General features: G+C 41.7%; 1 protein-coding gene across 3 annotated transcripts in view; it reads right to left on the reverse strand.

Moving 5' to 3' along the window:
* RRAGD (Ras related GTP binding D) overlaps positions 1–19298 on the reverse strand; it is a 52298-nt gene that overhangs the window by 13215 nt on the left and 19785 nt on the right. For all 3 annotated transcript variants that reach the window (XM_004044404.5, XM_019029620.4, XM_055391821.2), the window contains exons 2-5: positions 13894–14189; positions 6775–6974; positions 5831–5945; positions 4274–4416 (exon numbers count right to left, since the gene is read on the reverse strand). In XM_004044404.5, coding sequence (XP_004044452.1) covers positions 4274–4416; positions 5831–5945; positions 6775–6974; positions 13894–14189 — 754 coding nt within the window. The remainder of the gene's footprint in view (positions 1–4273; positions 4417–5830; positions 5946–6774; positions 6975–13893; positions 14190–19298) is intronic.

The following is a 19298-nucleotide window of genomic DNA, read 5'->3' on the forward strand; positions in this document are numbered from 1 at the left end:
CACGAGGTCATGAGTTCAAGACCAGCCTGGCCAATATGGGTGAAACCCCATCTCTACTAAAAATACAAAAATTAGCCAGGCACCACGTGGTGGCGCACACCTGTAGTCCCAGCTACTCGGGAGGCTGAGGCAGAAGAATCCCTTGAACCCAGGAGGCAGACGTTGCCGTGAGCCGAGATTGTGCCACTGTACTCTAGCCTGGGTGACAGAGCAGGACTCCGTCTCAAAAAAAAAAAAAGATATATAGGTCTATTTAAGAAAAGGTGTGGTGTGTAGACACAAATGACTTGGGTTTGAATCTCACTTCTTTTATTTGCTAGCTATGTGAGCTTGGACAAGTCGAATAACTTCTTTGAGCCTCAATTTCCTCATATGCACACTAACAGTAATTATTTCGAAGTTTTCTAATGAAGATTAAATGAAATAATGCATATGTAGCACTAAGCATAATGCTGAGAACATAAAATACACACTTATTATCATGGCTTTAATGACTGAAACTGGACCCTCTGAAGATACCTGTGTAATAAAAGTGTTATGAATCCTTTCCTCACAGGCAAAGGACACTTCCCTAAACCTTTTCCCCCTTACCTAAAACTGTACATAAATTTTCTGATTTATTTTTACTTCCCAAATTTATGAATAACTGACCAGAAATTTGACTTAATTGGAATTGTGTTAAACCTTACTACATTCACTGAGAACTAGCATTTATTAAAGCTTACTATGTGATATTAACCATTCTTAGTTCTTAAAATGCATTATCCTCTGTCTGCTATAAGAATCCTCTAAGTTTCTAAGGAAACTGAGGCTAGGGGAAAATAAGATAACTTGGTCAAAGCTGACGATAGGGGTAAAGCCAGGACCTCAAACCTAGATATGGCTAATTTCAAAGTTAATGCTTTAATCCTGTAAATACACAAGGGGGTAGAGTATCAAGCCAGATTTAATGAAAAGCCTGAATTGCACAAGAGTATTTTTAGGAAATGTAGGTTTTTAGTTTTGAGAGTATTTTAAGCTGCCATATACATGGCCACTTAAAAGTAAATTGTGAGGGTGGGCACGGTGGCTCAGGCCTATAATCCCAGCACTTTGGGAGGCCGAGGTGGATCGCCTGAGGTCGGGAATTCGAGAACAGCCTGACCAACATGGAGAAACTCCGTCTCTACTAAAAATACAAAATTAGCTAGGTGTGGTAGTGCATGCCTGTAATCCCAGCTACTCGGGAGGCTGAGGGAGGAGAATCACTTGAACCCAGGAGGCGGGGGTTGCAGTGAGCCGAGATCACGCCATTGCACTCCAGCCTGGGCAACAAGAGCGAAACTCCGTCTCAAAAAAAAAAAAAAAAAAGTAAACCGTGGAAGTTCGTTTTTTTTTTGTTTTTTTTAAAGGATTCAACTCACTATAATCTACCAAAACATTAAAGAAAAACCTTTTAAGTGCTGGACTTCAAATGTTAAAGATGCTTTAACAGAATTCATTAACTTCCATTGCACTGTTTTAACTACTATATTTTAAGGCTCAATCTCTCTTGCTTATAAGTAATGTTCTGAGAACAAGAAACTGAAACATTTAACATGTTTTACCCAATGAAGAAAATGGCATTTAAAATTTCCAAGTAAATACAATACTATATAGATATTAAACACTGTTTATTAACAGCATTTAATAATACAGGAAAATTCTCAGGTGGTAATGTTAAATGAAAAAAGCAGGATGAAAAATTTTACATACAAATGTGATCTCATTATCCTAAAAATTACACACGGAAATAAGAACAAACTATATAAAATGTAAACACTGACTGTCTCTAGGTGGTGAGATTATGGGCTACTTTAATTTTATTCTTTAGACTTTTATGTATTTTCTGCAATGAGCATGTATTACTTTCACAATCAGAAAAAGGTAAACATTAAACAAATTAGAAAAACAGAGACTCCACCAAAAATTACAAGTAGAAATTGATGAGGTTTGCAACTGCAAAAACTGTTTTACTACTCAAGTTTTTCATCTATAAGCAATGAAAACACATGAAGATAGAACATATTTTAAAGTGTGTGCACGTGTGTGTGCATATATGTGCGTGTGCGTGTGTGTGCATGAGCGAGCACAGAGCTGCCAGCTGGGGCACAGCCTCAGCTGAGATTCCTGAGGCACCAGGTCACCTGATTCTAGGGCCTGCTGGTCTCCACTGGGCAGGTGGGGAGGGGCAGCAAGGCCTCCAGTTACAAGGGCACCTGCTTCCTCATTGCCTAAGAGGGCCCCAGGCTCTGCACACAATCCTGCCTCCTGCTGGTTAACAGGACTGGCTTGTTGCTGCTCCAGCAAACAATCTGAGGAAACCCCAGAGCCCACAAACCATCTGTGACCCAGACTGGTTCTTACTGAATCCTGTGGGTTCTCAGAACACCGTACTCCACCACAGAAAAACCAATCTGACAGCAAAGCCAGGCCGCCTCCTCCTAACCCCTCCCTCCCCATGTTTGTTTTAGCTGGGTAAAAGTAACTCTGATTAACATCATTTACATGAACAACTTACCACTTACATCTAATGACCATATGGCACAATAATGATCATGCACATTGTTAAGCATGTGCCAGATTAATTGTGTTGTTCATTGTACTTGATTACCATGGCAATCTGCACTGTAATCAGGGTGCGTTCATCTTCCATGACTATTTCAAGGTCATCCATTTAAACGGTTTAAAAATAATAGAATGCTTCAGGGCAGTAATCTTGGGCAATAAGGTTTATTTCTAAAGCCAGATGTCAGCGTTTAATTATAACAGTAATAATAAATTATGGCAGCTACATTTATCCAGAATCTACCAGGTAAAGGCACGTTATGAGCCTAATGATATTTCATCCTCAATACAATCTTGTAAGTATCACTTTCCGTGTGTGTGTGGTGTGTGTGTGTGTGTGTGTGTGTGTGTGTGTCTAACAGTTAACAGAGAGAGTCCGAGCTGAGTGGGCAAAGGATTTTTAAGCAATGGAAGAGAAAAATGGAGACTAGACTCTCACAAAAGCTGAGAGGCAGAGCGTCAAGCTGTGTAAGGCAGGTCACAGGCAGTGAGTAAGTAGGAAGATGAGCAAAAGCTTTACCTCATCAATTAGATGAGGATGTCAGATACAATACAGATAGCAACACCTTAACATCTTAATAAGATGAACAACTAGTTCACACCTAGTCAGTCTGTACACCACCTGTTCAGCACATTTATAATTATGTAGAATTGTTTCTACGTCGGGTAACATAATCAGTTTCCCCCACTCCTTGTTTATTTTATATTAAGTGTATAGGAAGCTCTGTTTTCTAAGAATGGTATGTTAACAGATTTTTTTCAGCAGAGGATCAGGAATCAGATCTGAGTTGAAACTCCAGTTCCAATCCTTACTGATAGTGTGAGCAAGGGTAAGAAATGTAACCACTCTGAACCTCAGTTTTTTCATCTGTAAAGTGAATACACTACAGTTGACCTTAAACAACACAGATTTGAACTGCCTAGGTCCACTTATACATGGATTTTCTTCCGCTTCTGCCACTCCTAAGACAGCAAAATCAACCCCTTCTCTTCCTCCTCCTCAGCCTACTCAATGTGAAGACAATGAGGGTAAAGACCTTTATGATGACCCACTTCCATTTAATAAATAGTAAATATATTCTTTCTTATAATTTCTTCTCTGTAGCTCACTTTATTGTTAAGAATACAGTACGTAATACATAACATACAAAATGTGTGTTAATCAATGATTCATGTTATTGGTAAGGCTTCCAGTCAACAGTAGACTATTAGTATTAATAGTTAAGTTTGTCAGGGGGGAAATATATGTGGCTTTTTGACTGTTCAAAGGGTTGGTACCCCAACCCCTGTGTTGTTCAAGGGTCAAATGTAATTCCTGCCACATCGAATAGTTGAGAATTAAATGATAACCTGGGCACAGTGGCTCATGCCTATAATCCCAGCTACTCGAGAGGCTGAGGTGAGAGGATCATTTGAGCCCAGGAGTCATCTATCCTGGACAACACAGGGACACCCTATTGCTAAAAAATTGAAATAAATAATAGGAAGCATGCAATGAGATTAGCATAATGCCTGGCATTTGCTCAATAACTGTTATTATTGCATGCTAACTGGTATATTTATTTATAGATTTCAGTCATTTAAGACAAAAATGTTAAAGTTAAGTAAGTAAATGTAAATGCAAAATGCCTGAAAGGTTATGAAGGAAGGATGGCTTGATTGTGGCCTTTAAGAATGTTGTACTTACCCATAAATACAAGAGATGTCAATAACCACATCTATCATATCACAGCAGAGCTCATAGGTTTGCATATCCACCGGAGTACTATCAGTTGCAATATAAATTTTACTGACCACATCAAATAGAAATGCCTTTTCAATTCCAGAATTCTGAAATTTAAAAAAAAAGTTGCCTTAAAGCAACAGTCAACTTCAGACCATGTCATGACTACACAAAATTGAATGCCATTCTTAATGTAAAATACAAAATGAGCAAAACTCGCTACTAAAAATTTAAATTGTATCATTTTATTACAATTTAAACTTCACTGTCATAAACTTCTCTATACTGGACTTGCATAAGAAATAAAAAGTAGAGGCCGGGCATGGTGGCTCACGCCTGTAATCCCAGCACTTTGGGAGGCCAAGGCGGGCAGATCACCTGAGGTCAGGAGTTCGAAACCAGCCTGACCAACAGGGAGAAACCTGTCTCTACTAAAAATACAAAATTAGCCGGGCGTGGTGGTGCATGCCTGTAATCCCAGCTACTCGGGAGGCTGAGGAAGGAGAACTGCTTGAACCCAGAAGGCGGAGGTAGCGGTGAGCCAAGATGGCACCACTGCACTCCAGCCTGGGCAACAAGAGCAAAACTCCATCTCAAAAAAAAAAAGAATTCGAATGACCACAAATTATTTATTTTAGGTAACCAAATTGAGCAATATTTCCTAACTCGTAGAGATACATACCTGCAATTAGGAAAAGGCCAAGTAAAAATTTTTACTGACTGTAAATTTTAAAATAAGCTTAGAAACACTAAACAAACACACTCAAAATTGTGTAGTGACAGAGTAAACGTGAGTATAACCAATAGGTCTGCCTCAATTCAACTCAGCAGAGCCTACCTGGAGCTGGTGATGTGTAGGGTTCGTTCAGCACATCACTCACAGCATGTTAAACTTATAAAAAGCTATTCAACAGTTTGCGTCTTATCAATAAAGCCAAGTTTTATGTTCCCTACCTCTGGTGGGGCTCTATTAATATTGAATGATTGCCTACAGGCTTGAATAAACCCTCCAATTATACCAGTGAAGTGCAGGAATGCATTTGAGTAGTTAAATTTTATTTTTATTTTTATTTTTAGAGACAAGTTCTCGCTCTGATGCCCAGGCTGGAGTGCAGTGGCACAATCATGGCTCACTTCAGCCTCAAACTCCTGGGCTCAAGTACTCCTTCCACCACAGCCTCCCAAGTAGCTGGGACTACAGGGCATGTGCTACCACACCTGGCTAGTTTTTACATTTTTTTTGTATAGACAGGATCTCACTATGTTACCTAAACTGGTCCCAACCTCCTGGCCTCAAGCCATCGTAACGCCTCAACCTCCCAAAGTGGGGCGTGAGCCATCAAGCTGGGCTGGGAGTTAAATTTTAAAGGATCTAAAAGAACACGTAGGAGTAATCTTTAAAAGTAATACTTAAATGACCTTGAAATGCTATAGAAGCAATCGGAAATAAGATCTTTTTCACTCTTGCAATGTTATTTTCAAATTCTACAAGTGACTCAAACAGGAATATTATTTACTTACTGAGATAAAGATGTTCAGCAAATTCTCCAGAGTTGGGAGTTGTGGAATCAGTTTCTGAACCACTTTGCTAAAAGCTTCAAATATTGAATGATCATATATGCTTGTCAGATAAAAGCTGAAAGAGGAAACGGTATTTCATCATGTTTTCCCTTTGAATGAGGAACAGGCTGCTTAGGCTATGTCAAAACACCAGTAATCTGCCTTCTGTATCTATAGTCCTAACACATACAGTCCAGCCCCCTTCAGAATTTACAGTGACCTCGGTAAAAAACAAGCCATTCCTCCCCACCTCCCAAAAAGCCTGAGCTGTGCCTATTCTCATCTGCTGTGCCTATTCTCATCTGCCAACTGGCAAGCTTACAACCGCAGCAATCTGTGTCCATCCCAGCTTCCTGACATTCTGCAAGACAATCCATGCCAGATCATCTTTACACAAGCCTCTTAGGTTGTCCCATTAGTAACTTATATTCTTGATATTGAAGCAACTATTTTTTTTCCATTTCCCAATTTACAAAATGATGCATGTACTACCTCACAAAAAATGACGGAAACATTGTTTTCCTTTGTGAGGATTCCTATTTGGATTGTTTTCAGACTACTCCTTTACTTATAATTACAGATAATATCTTTATCAAGAACTGTAAACTTTAGCATCAACTAACTACTAAAATTATATTCATAGGTTTTCTATAATGTGTTTCTCATGTGAGGGGAGAACCTTAGCTTTGACCGTTTGTTAAAAAACAAAAGAACATCGCTTTCACTAAAGATTAGCATTAGCACATGCAAAGCTCATTTTCCCCTAATCCTATCCATCTACAGCACGAAACAGGGTAAAAAGAAGGTAAATTACTGCCCATGCCAAGCCAATCATGGTGACTCCGAACCCCAAACTTGCTTTCTTCCATCCTTTATTGGGATCCTTAAGGGGTTTCTGTTCTCACCTGAGGTGAATTTTTTCTAATCCAGCATCTGCAAGGTCATCGTTTGCCCTCTGGTGAATATCTCTTTGGGTTTCAATTTTGTGGTCATCTGACAGACCATCCACTTTATGAATAAACACCTCGAAGTTGATGTCGGTATTCACTTTGTAGGCCCTGGTCACCGTGAGGTGGAGCCTGGCCAGGGCTTCCATGTAATCATCCTAGGACCAAAGGCAACGCCTGTGAGAGAAGGCCGCTTTGCTTCCTGAGCCTCCCACACACACTCTTCACCTGGAAACCACGTGGCTGCAACCCCCCGAAATATGTTGCAAAGGTTCCCCTCAACAAGCTGGCTTCTTATAATTCCAGTGTGAAAACTTAAGTTCTGTTAACAAAGAGAGGAAAAAGAAAGGCTAAAAAAATGCAGCTGATTTAGGCAGTTATGACTGAGGTTGATGACAGTCATAAAGATCAGAGTTGGCTGGGCGTGGTGGCTCATGCCTGTAATCCCAGAACTTTGGGAGGCCCAGGCAGGCGGATCATGAGGTCAGGAGATTGAGACCATCCTGGCTAACACGGTGAAACCCCTTCTCTACTAAAAATACAAAAAATTAGCCAGGCGTGGTGGCATGTGCCTGTAGTCCCAGCTACTCGGGAGGCTGAGGCAGGAGAATCGTTTGAACCCCAGAGGCAGAGATTGCAGTGAGCTGAGATCACACCACTGTACTTCAGCCTGGACGACAGAGTGAGACTCGGTCACAAAAAGAAAAAAAAAGATCAGAGTTGCGGTTTCAGGAAGAGAAACGGACCCCACTCCACATAAGACCTTCCCCAGAATACTGTTCCTCCTAACTTTTCCAGTCTCTTGTGAACTGTGATGAACAATTAGAGACGGAGGCATGATACAGGCCACTGGGCGGGTGGGGAAGGAGCTGAGGAGCAATTTTAAGAACCACTGGTTCAGTGCAGAAGTCAGCAGACCACCGTCTGCAGGCCCTGTGCCTGTTTCTTAAAAGTAAGTTGTATTGGAACATGCTCATTTGCTTTCATATTGTCTAAGGCTGCTTTTGTGCTACAATGGCAGAGTTGAGTAAGTTTCCTCTAGAGAAACTCCTCAGAGACAGTACAGTCTACAAAGCTTAAGATGTTTGCCATCTGGCCCTTTACAGAAAAAGTCCCCTGGTCTAGAGGAATTGCCCCAAACAATACGAACTTTTTTCTTCTTCCCATGCCTATATAATGAACACCTGTGTATTCATCTCTGTTTAAGAAATAAAAACATCTACACAAAAGCCCTCTGTGTTTCTCCTCATCCTCCCAACCCATGCTATCCCTCTACCCCCTCAACCTCTAGAGACAACCACCATCCCAAGTTTAGTATTTATTCTCACTCATGTATACATTAATACAGACATATATATCCCCAAACATCACATATAATTCATTTACATTGTTTAAAAATGGAAAGAAATATTAAGTTGTGTGCATATTATAGTTTGCCTTTTTCATTCAACACTATGTCAGTGAGATTCACCTATGCTGAATGTTATCTGTAGTACATAACTACAGTGCATTAGTTCCTTTTAATGGCTCTATAAAACTTCCTTTTATGGATGATCTATAATTTATATTTGCCTGCTGATGGACATTAAATATTCCCATGTATATGTGATTACAATGATATATGTACAGTCTCACGTACATGTGGCTTACTCTGAAGGGTGACTTGTCAGGTCATAGGTAGGAGTGCCTTGACTGTTACCTGGAAGTGTGTAAACAGCATCTGATACTTCAGACCCTCACCAACAATTGGTGGTGTCAGATCTCTTATTGCCAATTTGAAGGGTGTGAACAGGTCTTGTTTTTATAGCAAAAAAAAAAAAGGAAACAGATCTGTAGGACAGAATCTAAATGCCTTCCCCCTCTGCCCCGCCACTTATGCCTCCAAACCTGGAAAAAACAGAAAGCCAATATAATTGGGGGTGTTTTCTGGCATTCTTCTATGCTCCAAACATCAATAAAAATGTATCCCTAGTCTCTAGGTAAATCAAATATTAATTATACAAATAGGAAACTATGAAGAGGGAAAAACCGCAAATGGAGTCCTTCCCATCCTTCACACTCCACAGAGTTGTTTAGAATAAAGGACAAAAGCCGGAAGCAGTGGCTTGCGCCTGTAATCCCACCTACTGGAGAGGACTGCTTGAGTTCAAGACCAGCCTGAACAACACAGTGAGACCCCTATCTCTAGAAATATATATATATATATGTAATTAACCAGGCTTGGTGGTGCACACCTGTAGTCCCAGCTACTCGGAGGGTGAGGCAGGAGAATTCCTTGAACCCAGGAATTTGAGTTTACAATGAGCTATGATCATGCCACTGCACTCCATCCTAGGTAACAGAGTGAGAGCCTGTCTGTAAAAATTAAATAAAATGAGGCCAGGCGCGGTGGCTCACGCCTGTAATCCCAGCCCTTTGGGAGGCCAAGGCGGGCAGATCACAAGGTCAGGAGTTCGAGACCAGCCTGACCAACATGGTGAAACCCCGTCTCTACTAAAAAAATACAAAAATTAGCTGGGCATGGTGGCGCATGCCTGTAATCCCAGCTACTCAGGAGGCTGAGGCAGGAGAATTGCTTAAACCTGGGAGGCGGAGGTTGCAGTGAGCCAAGATTGTGCCACTGCACTCCAGCCTGGGCAACAGAGCAAGACTCTGTCTCAAAAAAAAAAAAAAAATTAAATAAAATGAAAGGCAAATGTCGGATGCTGGGTCAGCAGATTAAGCATTAAAAACTAAAGGTATTACTGTATGGTTCCACATAGATGAAATTCTAGAAAAGGCAAACTAAAGTGACAGCACTTCAGTGGTTGCCTGGGGTTGCCTGGGGTTTCAACACCTGAGAAAGGGCACAAGGGAAACTTTGGGGTGGTGGAAATATTCTATATCTTGAAGGAGGGGTGGTTACATGGTATACACATTTGTCAAACCTGTTGAACTGTACACTTAAAATGAATGCATTTTATTGCATGTAAATTACACCTCAAGAAAAGTGTTATTGCTGTCTTTAACTGAGGAGGAGAGTTAAGGGAACATGTCTTGAGCAAAACTACCCAATGTCAAGAGAGCATCACATCTCCAAAGACTGGAAATTGCTACTCTAACCTCCCTGCCAAGCATATAAAATCGTCTGATTACCAAATAACTGAAAAGCAGCATGTAGCTACAAAGACTAAAAAAAAAGAAAATACTTGGTTAGTTAGAACAGAGGGATTGCAGGTGATTTTTCCCATTGTTTATTACTTTCTTTGACAAATAAAAATTAAGGTAAAATACACTGCATAGTTTCTACTCTGAAATTAGATCTGGGGATTATGGGCAGGTCACAAGCACCAGCACAGGTCAAGAAGAAACTCTCTTTTGGATCCACAGCACATGTGCAATGGCTTCAGGAGATATGGTGCATTCTGTAGGCTGGGGAGCAGGGCTGGGGTGTCACCACAGATCATAGGAACCACTCTTGCTTTCATTCTTTTTTATTTTATGACATTCTGTGAGGACACATTTACTCCTGGGGGCTATATTTATCCGGCAATCCTGTGACTGTAAGGAATTCATGAACAAAAAATAAAAATATGAGGAGTGAGAACAAAATAGTATTGCTTAGAAATAAAGGAAAGGGGCCAGGTGTAGTGGCTCATGACTGTAATCTCAGCACTTTGGGAGGCCGAGGCGGGTGGATCACGAGGTCAAGAGATCTAGACCATCCTGGCCAACATTGTGAAATCCTGTCTCTACTAAAAATATAAAACTTAGCTGGGTGTGGTGGCTACTCAGGAGGCTGAGGGAGGAGAATCACTTGAACCCAGTTGGCGGGGATTGCAGTGAGCCAAGATCGCACCACTGCACTCCAGCCTGGTGACAGAGTGAGACTCCATCTCAAAAAAAAAAAAAAAGAAAGAAAGGAAAGGACACTCAAGTGCTGTGGAGACACTTCCCTAAAGTTTTTATTTTCCTGTCAGTGCTTCTAATCACATCCCATAAAGGTTCCTGCAAACATGATTTTTACATTCTGCTTCCAACAGAAAAGTATACTAGGTTTTGAAACTGCTTATTTAATTATTCCTTATTTTAAATAAATTACAGCATTCAACAATGCTTTTCCTACTGTTTATTTTTATGTGTGGTTTTTTCTCTTTTTGAGATAAGGTCTTGCTCTGTCACCCAGGTTGGAGTGCAATGGCACAATCATAGCTTACTGCAGCCTCAAACTCCTGGGCCTAAGTGGTCCTCCAGCCTTGGCCTCCCAAAGTGTTTGGATTATAGACATGAGCCACTGTGCCCAGCCTTCTCTTTTTAAAAAGTATAACTTTAGGCTGGGCGCGGTGGCTCACGCCTGTAATCCCAGCACTTTGGGAGGCTGAGATGGGTGGATCACGAGGTCAAGAGATCGAGACCATCCTGGCTAACATGGTGAAACCCCATCTCTACTAAAAATCAAAAAATTAGCCAGGCATGGTGGCGGGCACCTGCAGTCCCAGCTACTCGGGAGGCTGAGGCAGGAAAATGGCCTGAACCCAGGAGGTGGACTTGCAGTGAGCCAAGATCACGCCACTGCACTCCAGCTTAGGCGACAGAGCAAGACTCCGTCTCAAAAAAAAAAAAAAAAAAGTATACCTTTAAAAAATGAACTTCTCAAACATTCCTATATCTTTCTCTGCCCCACAAAAAACACCCAAGAGAAGAGCCAAGGGTAGTAGCATGCATCTGTAGTCCCAGCTACCTGGGAGGTTGAAACAGGAGGATCACTTGAGCCCAGGACTTTGAGGCTGTAGCGGGTTATAATCACACTTGTGAATAGCCACTGCACTCCAGCCTGGGCAACATAGTGAGACCTCGTCTGAGGAAGAAAAAAAAAAAAAACTTCAAGAAACAAAATTAAAATAAAAAACACATTTACCAACCTAAATTGAAGGTCTGCCTTCAATTTAAAAATAGGCAGATGTACCTATTTTAGCCACATTATAACCATATTAGAAACACCTAAAAATAGATTACACTGTAAATTTGAATTCCCATAAATGCAAATTGCTATGTAAGCACAACGTGGTATTTAAGTAAGTACTTACTAATCCATTGTCTTGAAATGATGAGTCATCTGGTTGGAAATCTACTCACCCATGGGTAGGACTACTACAGCTACCCAGTTCAACAACTACAGAAACAGCTGCTGCGTGACTTAGGGAGAAAAATGGAGCTTAGAAGAGAGAGATGAGCATGACATCCCTGGAGCCTCCCCTTCCCTACAGCAGTGTGCACACACCCCATCCACTCCCCTTGAGCTCTAAGCTCCCTAATTTATGGTGCTGGCAGACCTGAGACAGTAAAGCAGAGGATACTGCCAAGACCACAGATGGGCCAGAAAACAGGTCAGTACAAGTGGGACAGTCAGGAAAGCAGCTGCTGACAGCAGGCCCTGGACATGGTGCAGGTAACACACGTGTTTCTGGGTAGGCCCATGGGAAGAGAGTAAACTGCTGATCACAGATCAGGCATTGGATTTGAAGTCTCCCTCCTCCACACCCCTACCAAAAAGGAAAGGAAGAACCCTTCTAACCATTGGCCATGCTCCCACAGCCATACGCGTACACAAATGCAGCCACTTGGAACTGAGAGGCTTAGTTGAAAATTTTGTTATTATTATTAAACATGCACCTAGTTCCTGAATGAACTTACGATCCTCTCAGGCATGGGGAGTCTACTCAGAGGATGGTTCTCGAGCATGGGCTCAGAATGACATTATCGGGAATGGTCTTTGTAACACTTCAGCCCTAACAGCTCTGGTGCTCCTAGAAGGGCCGGGTGTGCTTAGCGGGGCGATGCACACCCGCAGCTGGCCAACCTGTCTCACTGTGGGTCCACAGTTAAAGGGAAAGGGCACAACCTGAACCTCAGAGTTGGTTCAGCGCGTGCCGAGAAGGGCTGATGCCATTTATTTCCCCCCAGCTGCAAAAGGGAGCCCTTGGGGAGCCTTCAGGCTGGGCCATATGTCATGAGCATTTTCTAAGAGCCCCAGACATGGATAGTTTGGAAAGCACCAATGCCCCTATCCTGCTGCACATCCCCTTCCGAAAATGTATCTGCCTGACACACTTGTGGTCCTACTGTCTCCCTTTGCCTCCCCTTTACACCAACTACAGCAGAAAAGCCTCAGGATATAAAAAACCCAGGGTGCCAAGGAGCCAATGTGGAATGCTAGAAAAGAACCTGATACAGGGAATGACTCGCGACTGGGAATGGGGCTCTTCAAAGCATAGGAAACGGGTTCCCAATTCTTTGCTTCCAACAAAGTGAAAGGAGAACCTAGTCTGGAAGCCTGTTGTTAAACTACTAAAAATAATTTTTCATGATAGAAAACTTGGTAATTTAGGGGATATAACTTGGAAGGAATCTGAACAGCAGTATGAATGCTAGAATAAAACTCACCTCATATCCACCTACTTACTTATGTGAATAAAGTTTCTCAGTGCTTATAACTATATAAACAGAAAACAAAAATGGAACTGATGCCAAATATTGTCTTATTGAAGCATGGATATATGAAGTGGAAAAAATATCAAATATCCATCTTCTAAAGAGGGATATTTATCTCAAATTTTACTTTTTATATGTAATAATCATCTATAAAATACATAATTATATTATCTTAAGCAATAATTATAATAATTTATTTCAGAAGAAAAATTTTCACACCTAGAACTTTATCTTCATAGGAAATAATAAACAGTTTAAAATGTAAATTTATATACATGTTTTTGTTGCAGAGAACCTGTGATCTTTTGTAGATGTTGACAGCGGTATCATAGTGGGGATGACACATTTGGCCTGAATGGGCCCCTCCATCAGTGAGGTTTCCTAGGTCTATGATTTGCTGAAGTGTCAATTGTTCCCTAATGCTCAATGGGTTGATTGTTGGTCACGGCTGGAGCCTTTTATCTTTGGCAAAGTCTGAGAGCCCTGACCAAGAAACACTTGTTTGGTAGAAAGGCCTATTCCAGAGTTTAAAAACCAAACCAAAAACATGGGGTGGGGTGGAGGGGACCGGCCAGGCCATCATACCCCTGAGACTCTGAGCTTTACCTGTGAGTCAATGACAAATATCAGTGCTCCTGTTCCCCGGAAGATCATCTCATAGTCAAATGTAGGGTCAAAAAAGTCAATCTGTCCTGGGAAGTCCCAAATCTGAAAATTGACAAAGGAGCTGTTGGAAACATCTTCCCGGCATATCTTATTAGTGCTCTCCAAGAACAGAGTTTCGTTGGGAGACATTTTGTGAAAGACAACTTTCTGAATAGACGACTTGCCGCTTCTCCTCAGGCCCATGAGCAGGATTCTCGGCTTCACTTCAGTGCTGAAGGGGTCACTGAAGTCCAGAACTGGAGAAACCACAAAATGAGAATGAAGGTGAGACGCTTTCACAGCGGTTAATTACAGGAGTTTCACTTCCACCTCAAATGTGATTTATGATTCACAGATGATGCCACTCTTCCAAAGAGTGCTAACTGCATCCCTCCACTTAAACCCCAAGTCTTGCTGACTTCACAACCTTAACACTTAACCGCTGGTCTATACTTCCCACCAGGCAAAGGGGACAGCTTTTGCTAAGTGCAAAACACTCAACAATACAGTCTCGCCACTTCTCACACCATCCCGGAGGCCAGACACCAATATAATGCCACATCACAAGCAGGGACTCAGGAACGTGAAGAGAGATTTATTTCCTGGAGCAGACTGTGGAAAGAATCCAGGTCTGAGCATTCAGGAGCCATATTGTTCTCTGAGAAGCCATCACTAAAGAGATGCTTGTTGACGTGAGTTATGCCTCTCTTAGTCACCCTCCTCTGGCTAGTACTCTCCCAAGCCACGAAGGCCTGGAAAATGGACCTTGGACTAGATGTCGCAGGTTTGGATTGTGTTACACAGCAGATGCAAAGTTTGTGAGAGGCAGACATCTCTCAGGCCCACCCTGGCTCAGGGCCCCCATCCAGTAAGGTAGCTACTAGCCAAATACAGCTATTTAAATTAAAATCGATTAAAATTAGAAATTCAAATCCTCCTCCTATGATGTTTCTAGAGAAGCCAAATTCACAGACACAGAATGTTTTCAGGGGTTGGGGGAAAAGACGAATGGGGAGTTCTATGTTTAATGGGTATGTAGTTTCAGCTGGGGGAATATGAGAAAATTCTGGAGATGGATGGTGGTGAGGGGCGCATAACAGTCACATTGTTATGTGGCCCTCACCGCCAAAAATGGCTAAAACTGTAAATGTTATGATGTTATATATATTTTATCACAATAAAAATTTGGGGGTTCCTCAGTTTCATCGTGGCAAGTACTCAACAGCCACATCCAGCAAGTGGCTAACGTATTGGACAGCACAGACACAGAACAGCAGTCCCCAACCTTTTTGGCACCTGGGACCAGTTTTGTGGAAAACAATTTTTCCAGGGACCACTGGGGTGGTGGGGTGGTTTCAGGATGATTCAAACAGGTTACATTTATTAGGCAGTTTATTTCTATTATTATTGCATTGTCCTATATAATGAAATAACTCTCAAGTCACCATAATGTAGAATCAGTGGGAGCCCTGAGCTTGTTTTCCTGCAAGTAGACAGTCCCATGTGGGGTTGATGGGAGACAATGACAGATCATCAGGCACTGGATTCTCACAAGGAGCGTGCAACCTAAATCCCTCACATGTGCAGTTCACAACAGGGTTTGCACTCCTATGAGAATCTAATGCCACTGCTGATCTGACAGGAGGCAGAGCTCAGGCAGTAATGCAAGCAATGGGGAGTGGCTGTAAATACAGACGAAACTTCGCTTGCTCCCCCACTGCTCACCTTCTGCCACGCAGCGCAGTTCCTAACAGGCCACAGACTGGTACGGGTCTGTGGCCCGGGGTTTGAGGATCCCTGACATAGAACATTCTTATCCTCACAGAAAGTTCTAGAGGCCAGCACTACACCAGTCCCTGGTAACAAAAATTCAATCTTAAAATCCTTTGCTAAGGGTCCTAGAGGGATTAGGCATTACTGGATAAAAGTAGGAGTTGGTGGGCCGGGCGCATGGCTCACACCTGTAATCCCAGCACTTTGGGAGGCCGAGACGGGTGGATCACGAGGTCAGCAGATCAAGACCACCCTGGCTAACACGGTGAAACTCCATCTCTACTAAAAATACAAAAAAAATTAGCCAGGCGTGGTGGCGGGCACCTGTAGTCCCAGCTACTCAGGAGGCTGAGGCAGGAGAATGGCGTGAACCTGGGAGGTGGAGCTTGCAGTGGGCCGAGATCATGCCACTGCACTCCAGCCTGAGCAACAGTGTGAGACTCCGTCTCAAAAAAAAAAAAAAAAAAAAAAAAAGAAGTTGGTTTTAACAGCTCAAAACCCTGTAGGGTTGGCTCTCTCTTTCCTTTGTTCTTGAAACATATAGTATTAATTCCACAATGTTCTTTAGTCCTAGAAAACCACTTAATTGGTAAGCAGCCTTCCTAATTGACCAAGAGCGTGTATATTTCACAGAAGTAAAGGAAGTATAGACCGTGGTTCAGTGTTAAGGCTGTGAAGTCAGCAAGACTTGGGGTTTAAACTATCAGACCTTGAAAAAGATACTTAGCTTTTGAGACTCAATTTCAAAATCTACAAAATGGACTTGATAATGAAAATAAACATCTCATAGGGCTGTTATAATAAATGAGATCAAGGACCTAAAAAATTATTAAAACTAAGACATTCAGCAAATGGTGCTGGGCCAACTGGATATCCACATGCAAAAGAATGAAGTTAGACCCTTATGTCATACCATATACAAAAATTAACTCAAATGGATCAAACATCTAAGTTGAAGAGCTAAAACTATAAAACTCTTAAATCAAAATGTTTTATTTAAGAAGGCAACATAGGTGTAAATCTTGGCAACCTTGCATTAGGCAATGGTTTCTTAGCTATCACAGCAAAAGCACAAGCAACAGAAAAAAAAACAGATAAACTGGACTTCATCAAAAATTTTAAAAGTAAAAAGACAACATACAGAATGGGAGAAAACATTTGCAAATCATACATGTGATAAGAGTCTAGTATCCAGAATATATAAAGAATGCTTATAATTCAACAATAAATGACAACCCAATAAAAAATGAGCAAAGGATATGAATAGACATTTCTCCAAAGAGACACTAAAGGCCAATACACATATGAAAAGGTGCTCCATGTCATTAGCCATCAGAGAAGTACAAGTAAAAACCACATTGAGAGCCCACTTCACACCTACTAGGATGGCTATAATCAAAATGACAGATAATAACATGTGTTAGTGAAGATGTAGAGAAACTGGAACCTTCATATGCCACTGGTGGGAATACAAAATGTTGCACTTTGAAAAACAGTTTGGCAGTTCCTCGAACATAGGCTGGGCATGGTGGCTCACACCTAATCTCAGCACTTTGAGAGGTCGAGGCAGGCAGATCACTTGAGGTCAGGAGTTTGAGACCAGCCTGGCCAACATGGTGAAACCCCATCTCTACTAAAAATACAAAAATTAGCCAGACATGGTGGCGGGCACCTGTAATCCCAGCTACTTGGGAGGCTGAGGCAAGAGAATCACTTGAACCTGTGAGGCAGCAGTTGCAGTGAACTGAGATGGCGCCCCTGCACTCCAGCCTGGGCAACAGAGTGACACTCTGTCTTAAAAAAAGATTAAACATACAGTCACCATATGACCTAGTAATTCCACTCCTCCAAATATACTAAAAAAAATTGAAATCATATATCCAGGCAAAAACTTCTACACGAATGTTCACAGCAGTATTATTCACAATAGCCCAAAAGTAGAAACTGCCCAACACCCATCAACTCGTGAATGGATGAAAAGAATGTGGTACAATGGAATACAGGCTAGGAATGGTGGCTCATGTCTATAATCCCAGTACTTTGGGAGGCTGAGGCAGGAGGGTTGCTTGAGGCCAGGAGTTCAAGATCAGCCTGGGCAACATAGTAAGACCCCATCTCTACAAAAACTTTAAAAATTAGCTGGGTATGGCAGCATGCATCTGTAATTCCAGCTACTCAGGAGACCAAGGTGGGAGGATCCCTTGAGCCCAGTGGCTCGAGGCTGCAGTGAGCCACAATCATGCCACTGCACTACAGTTTGGGTGACAGAGTGAGACCCTGTCTCAAAAAAAAAAAAAATACAATGGAATATTATTCAGCCATAAAAAAGGAATAAAGTACCAATTCGTGCTACAATATGGATGAACACTGAAAATAATAATGCTAAGTGAAAGAACAGACACAAAATGTTATCTATTGTATGATTCTATTTACATGAAATGTTCAGAATGGACAGATCCATAGAGACAAAAAGTAGTTAGTGGTTGCCAGTGGCTAGAGAGAAGGGAAAATAGAGAGTGACTGTTAACTGGTATGTAGTTTATTTGGAGTGATAAAAATGTTCTGGAATTTGCCAGGCATGGTGGCTCACACCTGTAATCATAGCACTTTGGGAGGCCAAGGCAGGTGGACTGCTTGAGCTCAGGAGTTTGAGACCAGCCTGGGCAACATGTCAAAACCCCATCTCTACAAAAAAAAAATGCTAAAAATTAGCCAGGTGTGGTGGCACGCACCTGTAGTCCCAGCTCCTCTAAGAGCTGAGGCAGAAGGATCCCTTGAGCCCAGGAGGTTGAGGCTGCAGTGAGCCGAGGTCATACCACTGCACTCTAGCCTGGGTGACAAAGTGAGACCCTATCTCAAAAAAAAAAAAAGAAAAGAAAAAATCCCTGGAATTAAACAGTGGTGATAATTGCACACCTTTGTGAATATACTAAAATCCATTGAGCTCTGTACTTTAAAAGAGCAAATACTATGGTATATAAAGTATATCTCAATTTTTTAAAAAGGTTTCAGGAGTAAATACACAAAAATAAAAAACCCAGTATGAAACTCAAAGAAGGATCAAGAAAAGAAACCAACGTCTTAAGAAAAGAAAAGGAGCTGGGCACAGTGGCTCATGCCTATAATGCCAGCACTTTGGAAGGCTGAGGTGGGAGGATCACCTGAGGCCAGGAGTTTGAGACCAGTCTGGGCAGCACAGAGAGACCTCTGTCTCTACAAAAAAAATTCTTTTTAATTGGCTGGGCATGGTGGCATGCAGCTGTCATCCCAGCCATTTGGGAGGCTAAAGTGGGAGGATCCCTTAAGCCCAGGAGTTCAAGGCTGCCGTGAGCTTTGATTGCACTACTGCACTCCAGCCTGGACAACAGTGCAAAACCCTGTCTCAAAAAAAAAAAAAAAAAAAGGAATATAAAATATAGAGATGTATATATATTAAATTATTTTCCTAAATTTCTTATTTCCTTCTTAACTATACCTCATCATGTCTTTTTCTCTGGTCTAACCTAATCCAATACAGACTGAAAAGTAACATTTTATTTCCCTATTGTAACCAACAATTTTCCCCCAAAACTCTACAATTGTCTAAAACACAT

Source organism: Gorilla gorilla, chromosome 5 (assembly GCF_029281585.2).
Source record: "Gorilla gorilla gorilla isolate KB3781 chromosome 5, NHGRI_mGorGor1-v2.1_pri, whole genome shotgun sequence".
In the NCBI taxonomy this organism is placed as follows: Eukaryota; Metazoa; Chordata; class Mammalia; order Primates; family Hominidae; genus Gorilla; species Gorilla gorilla.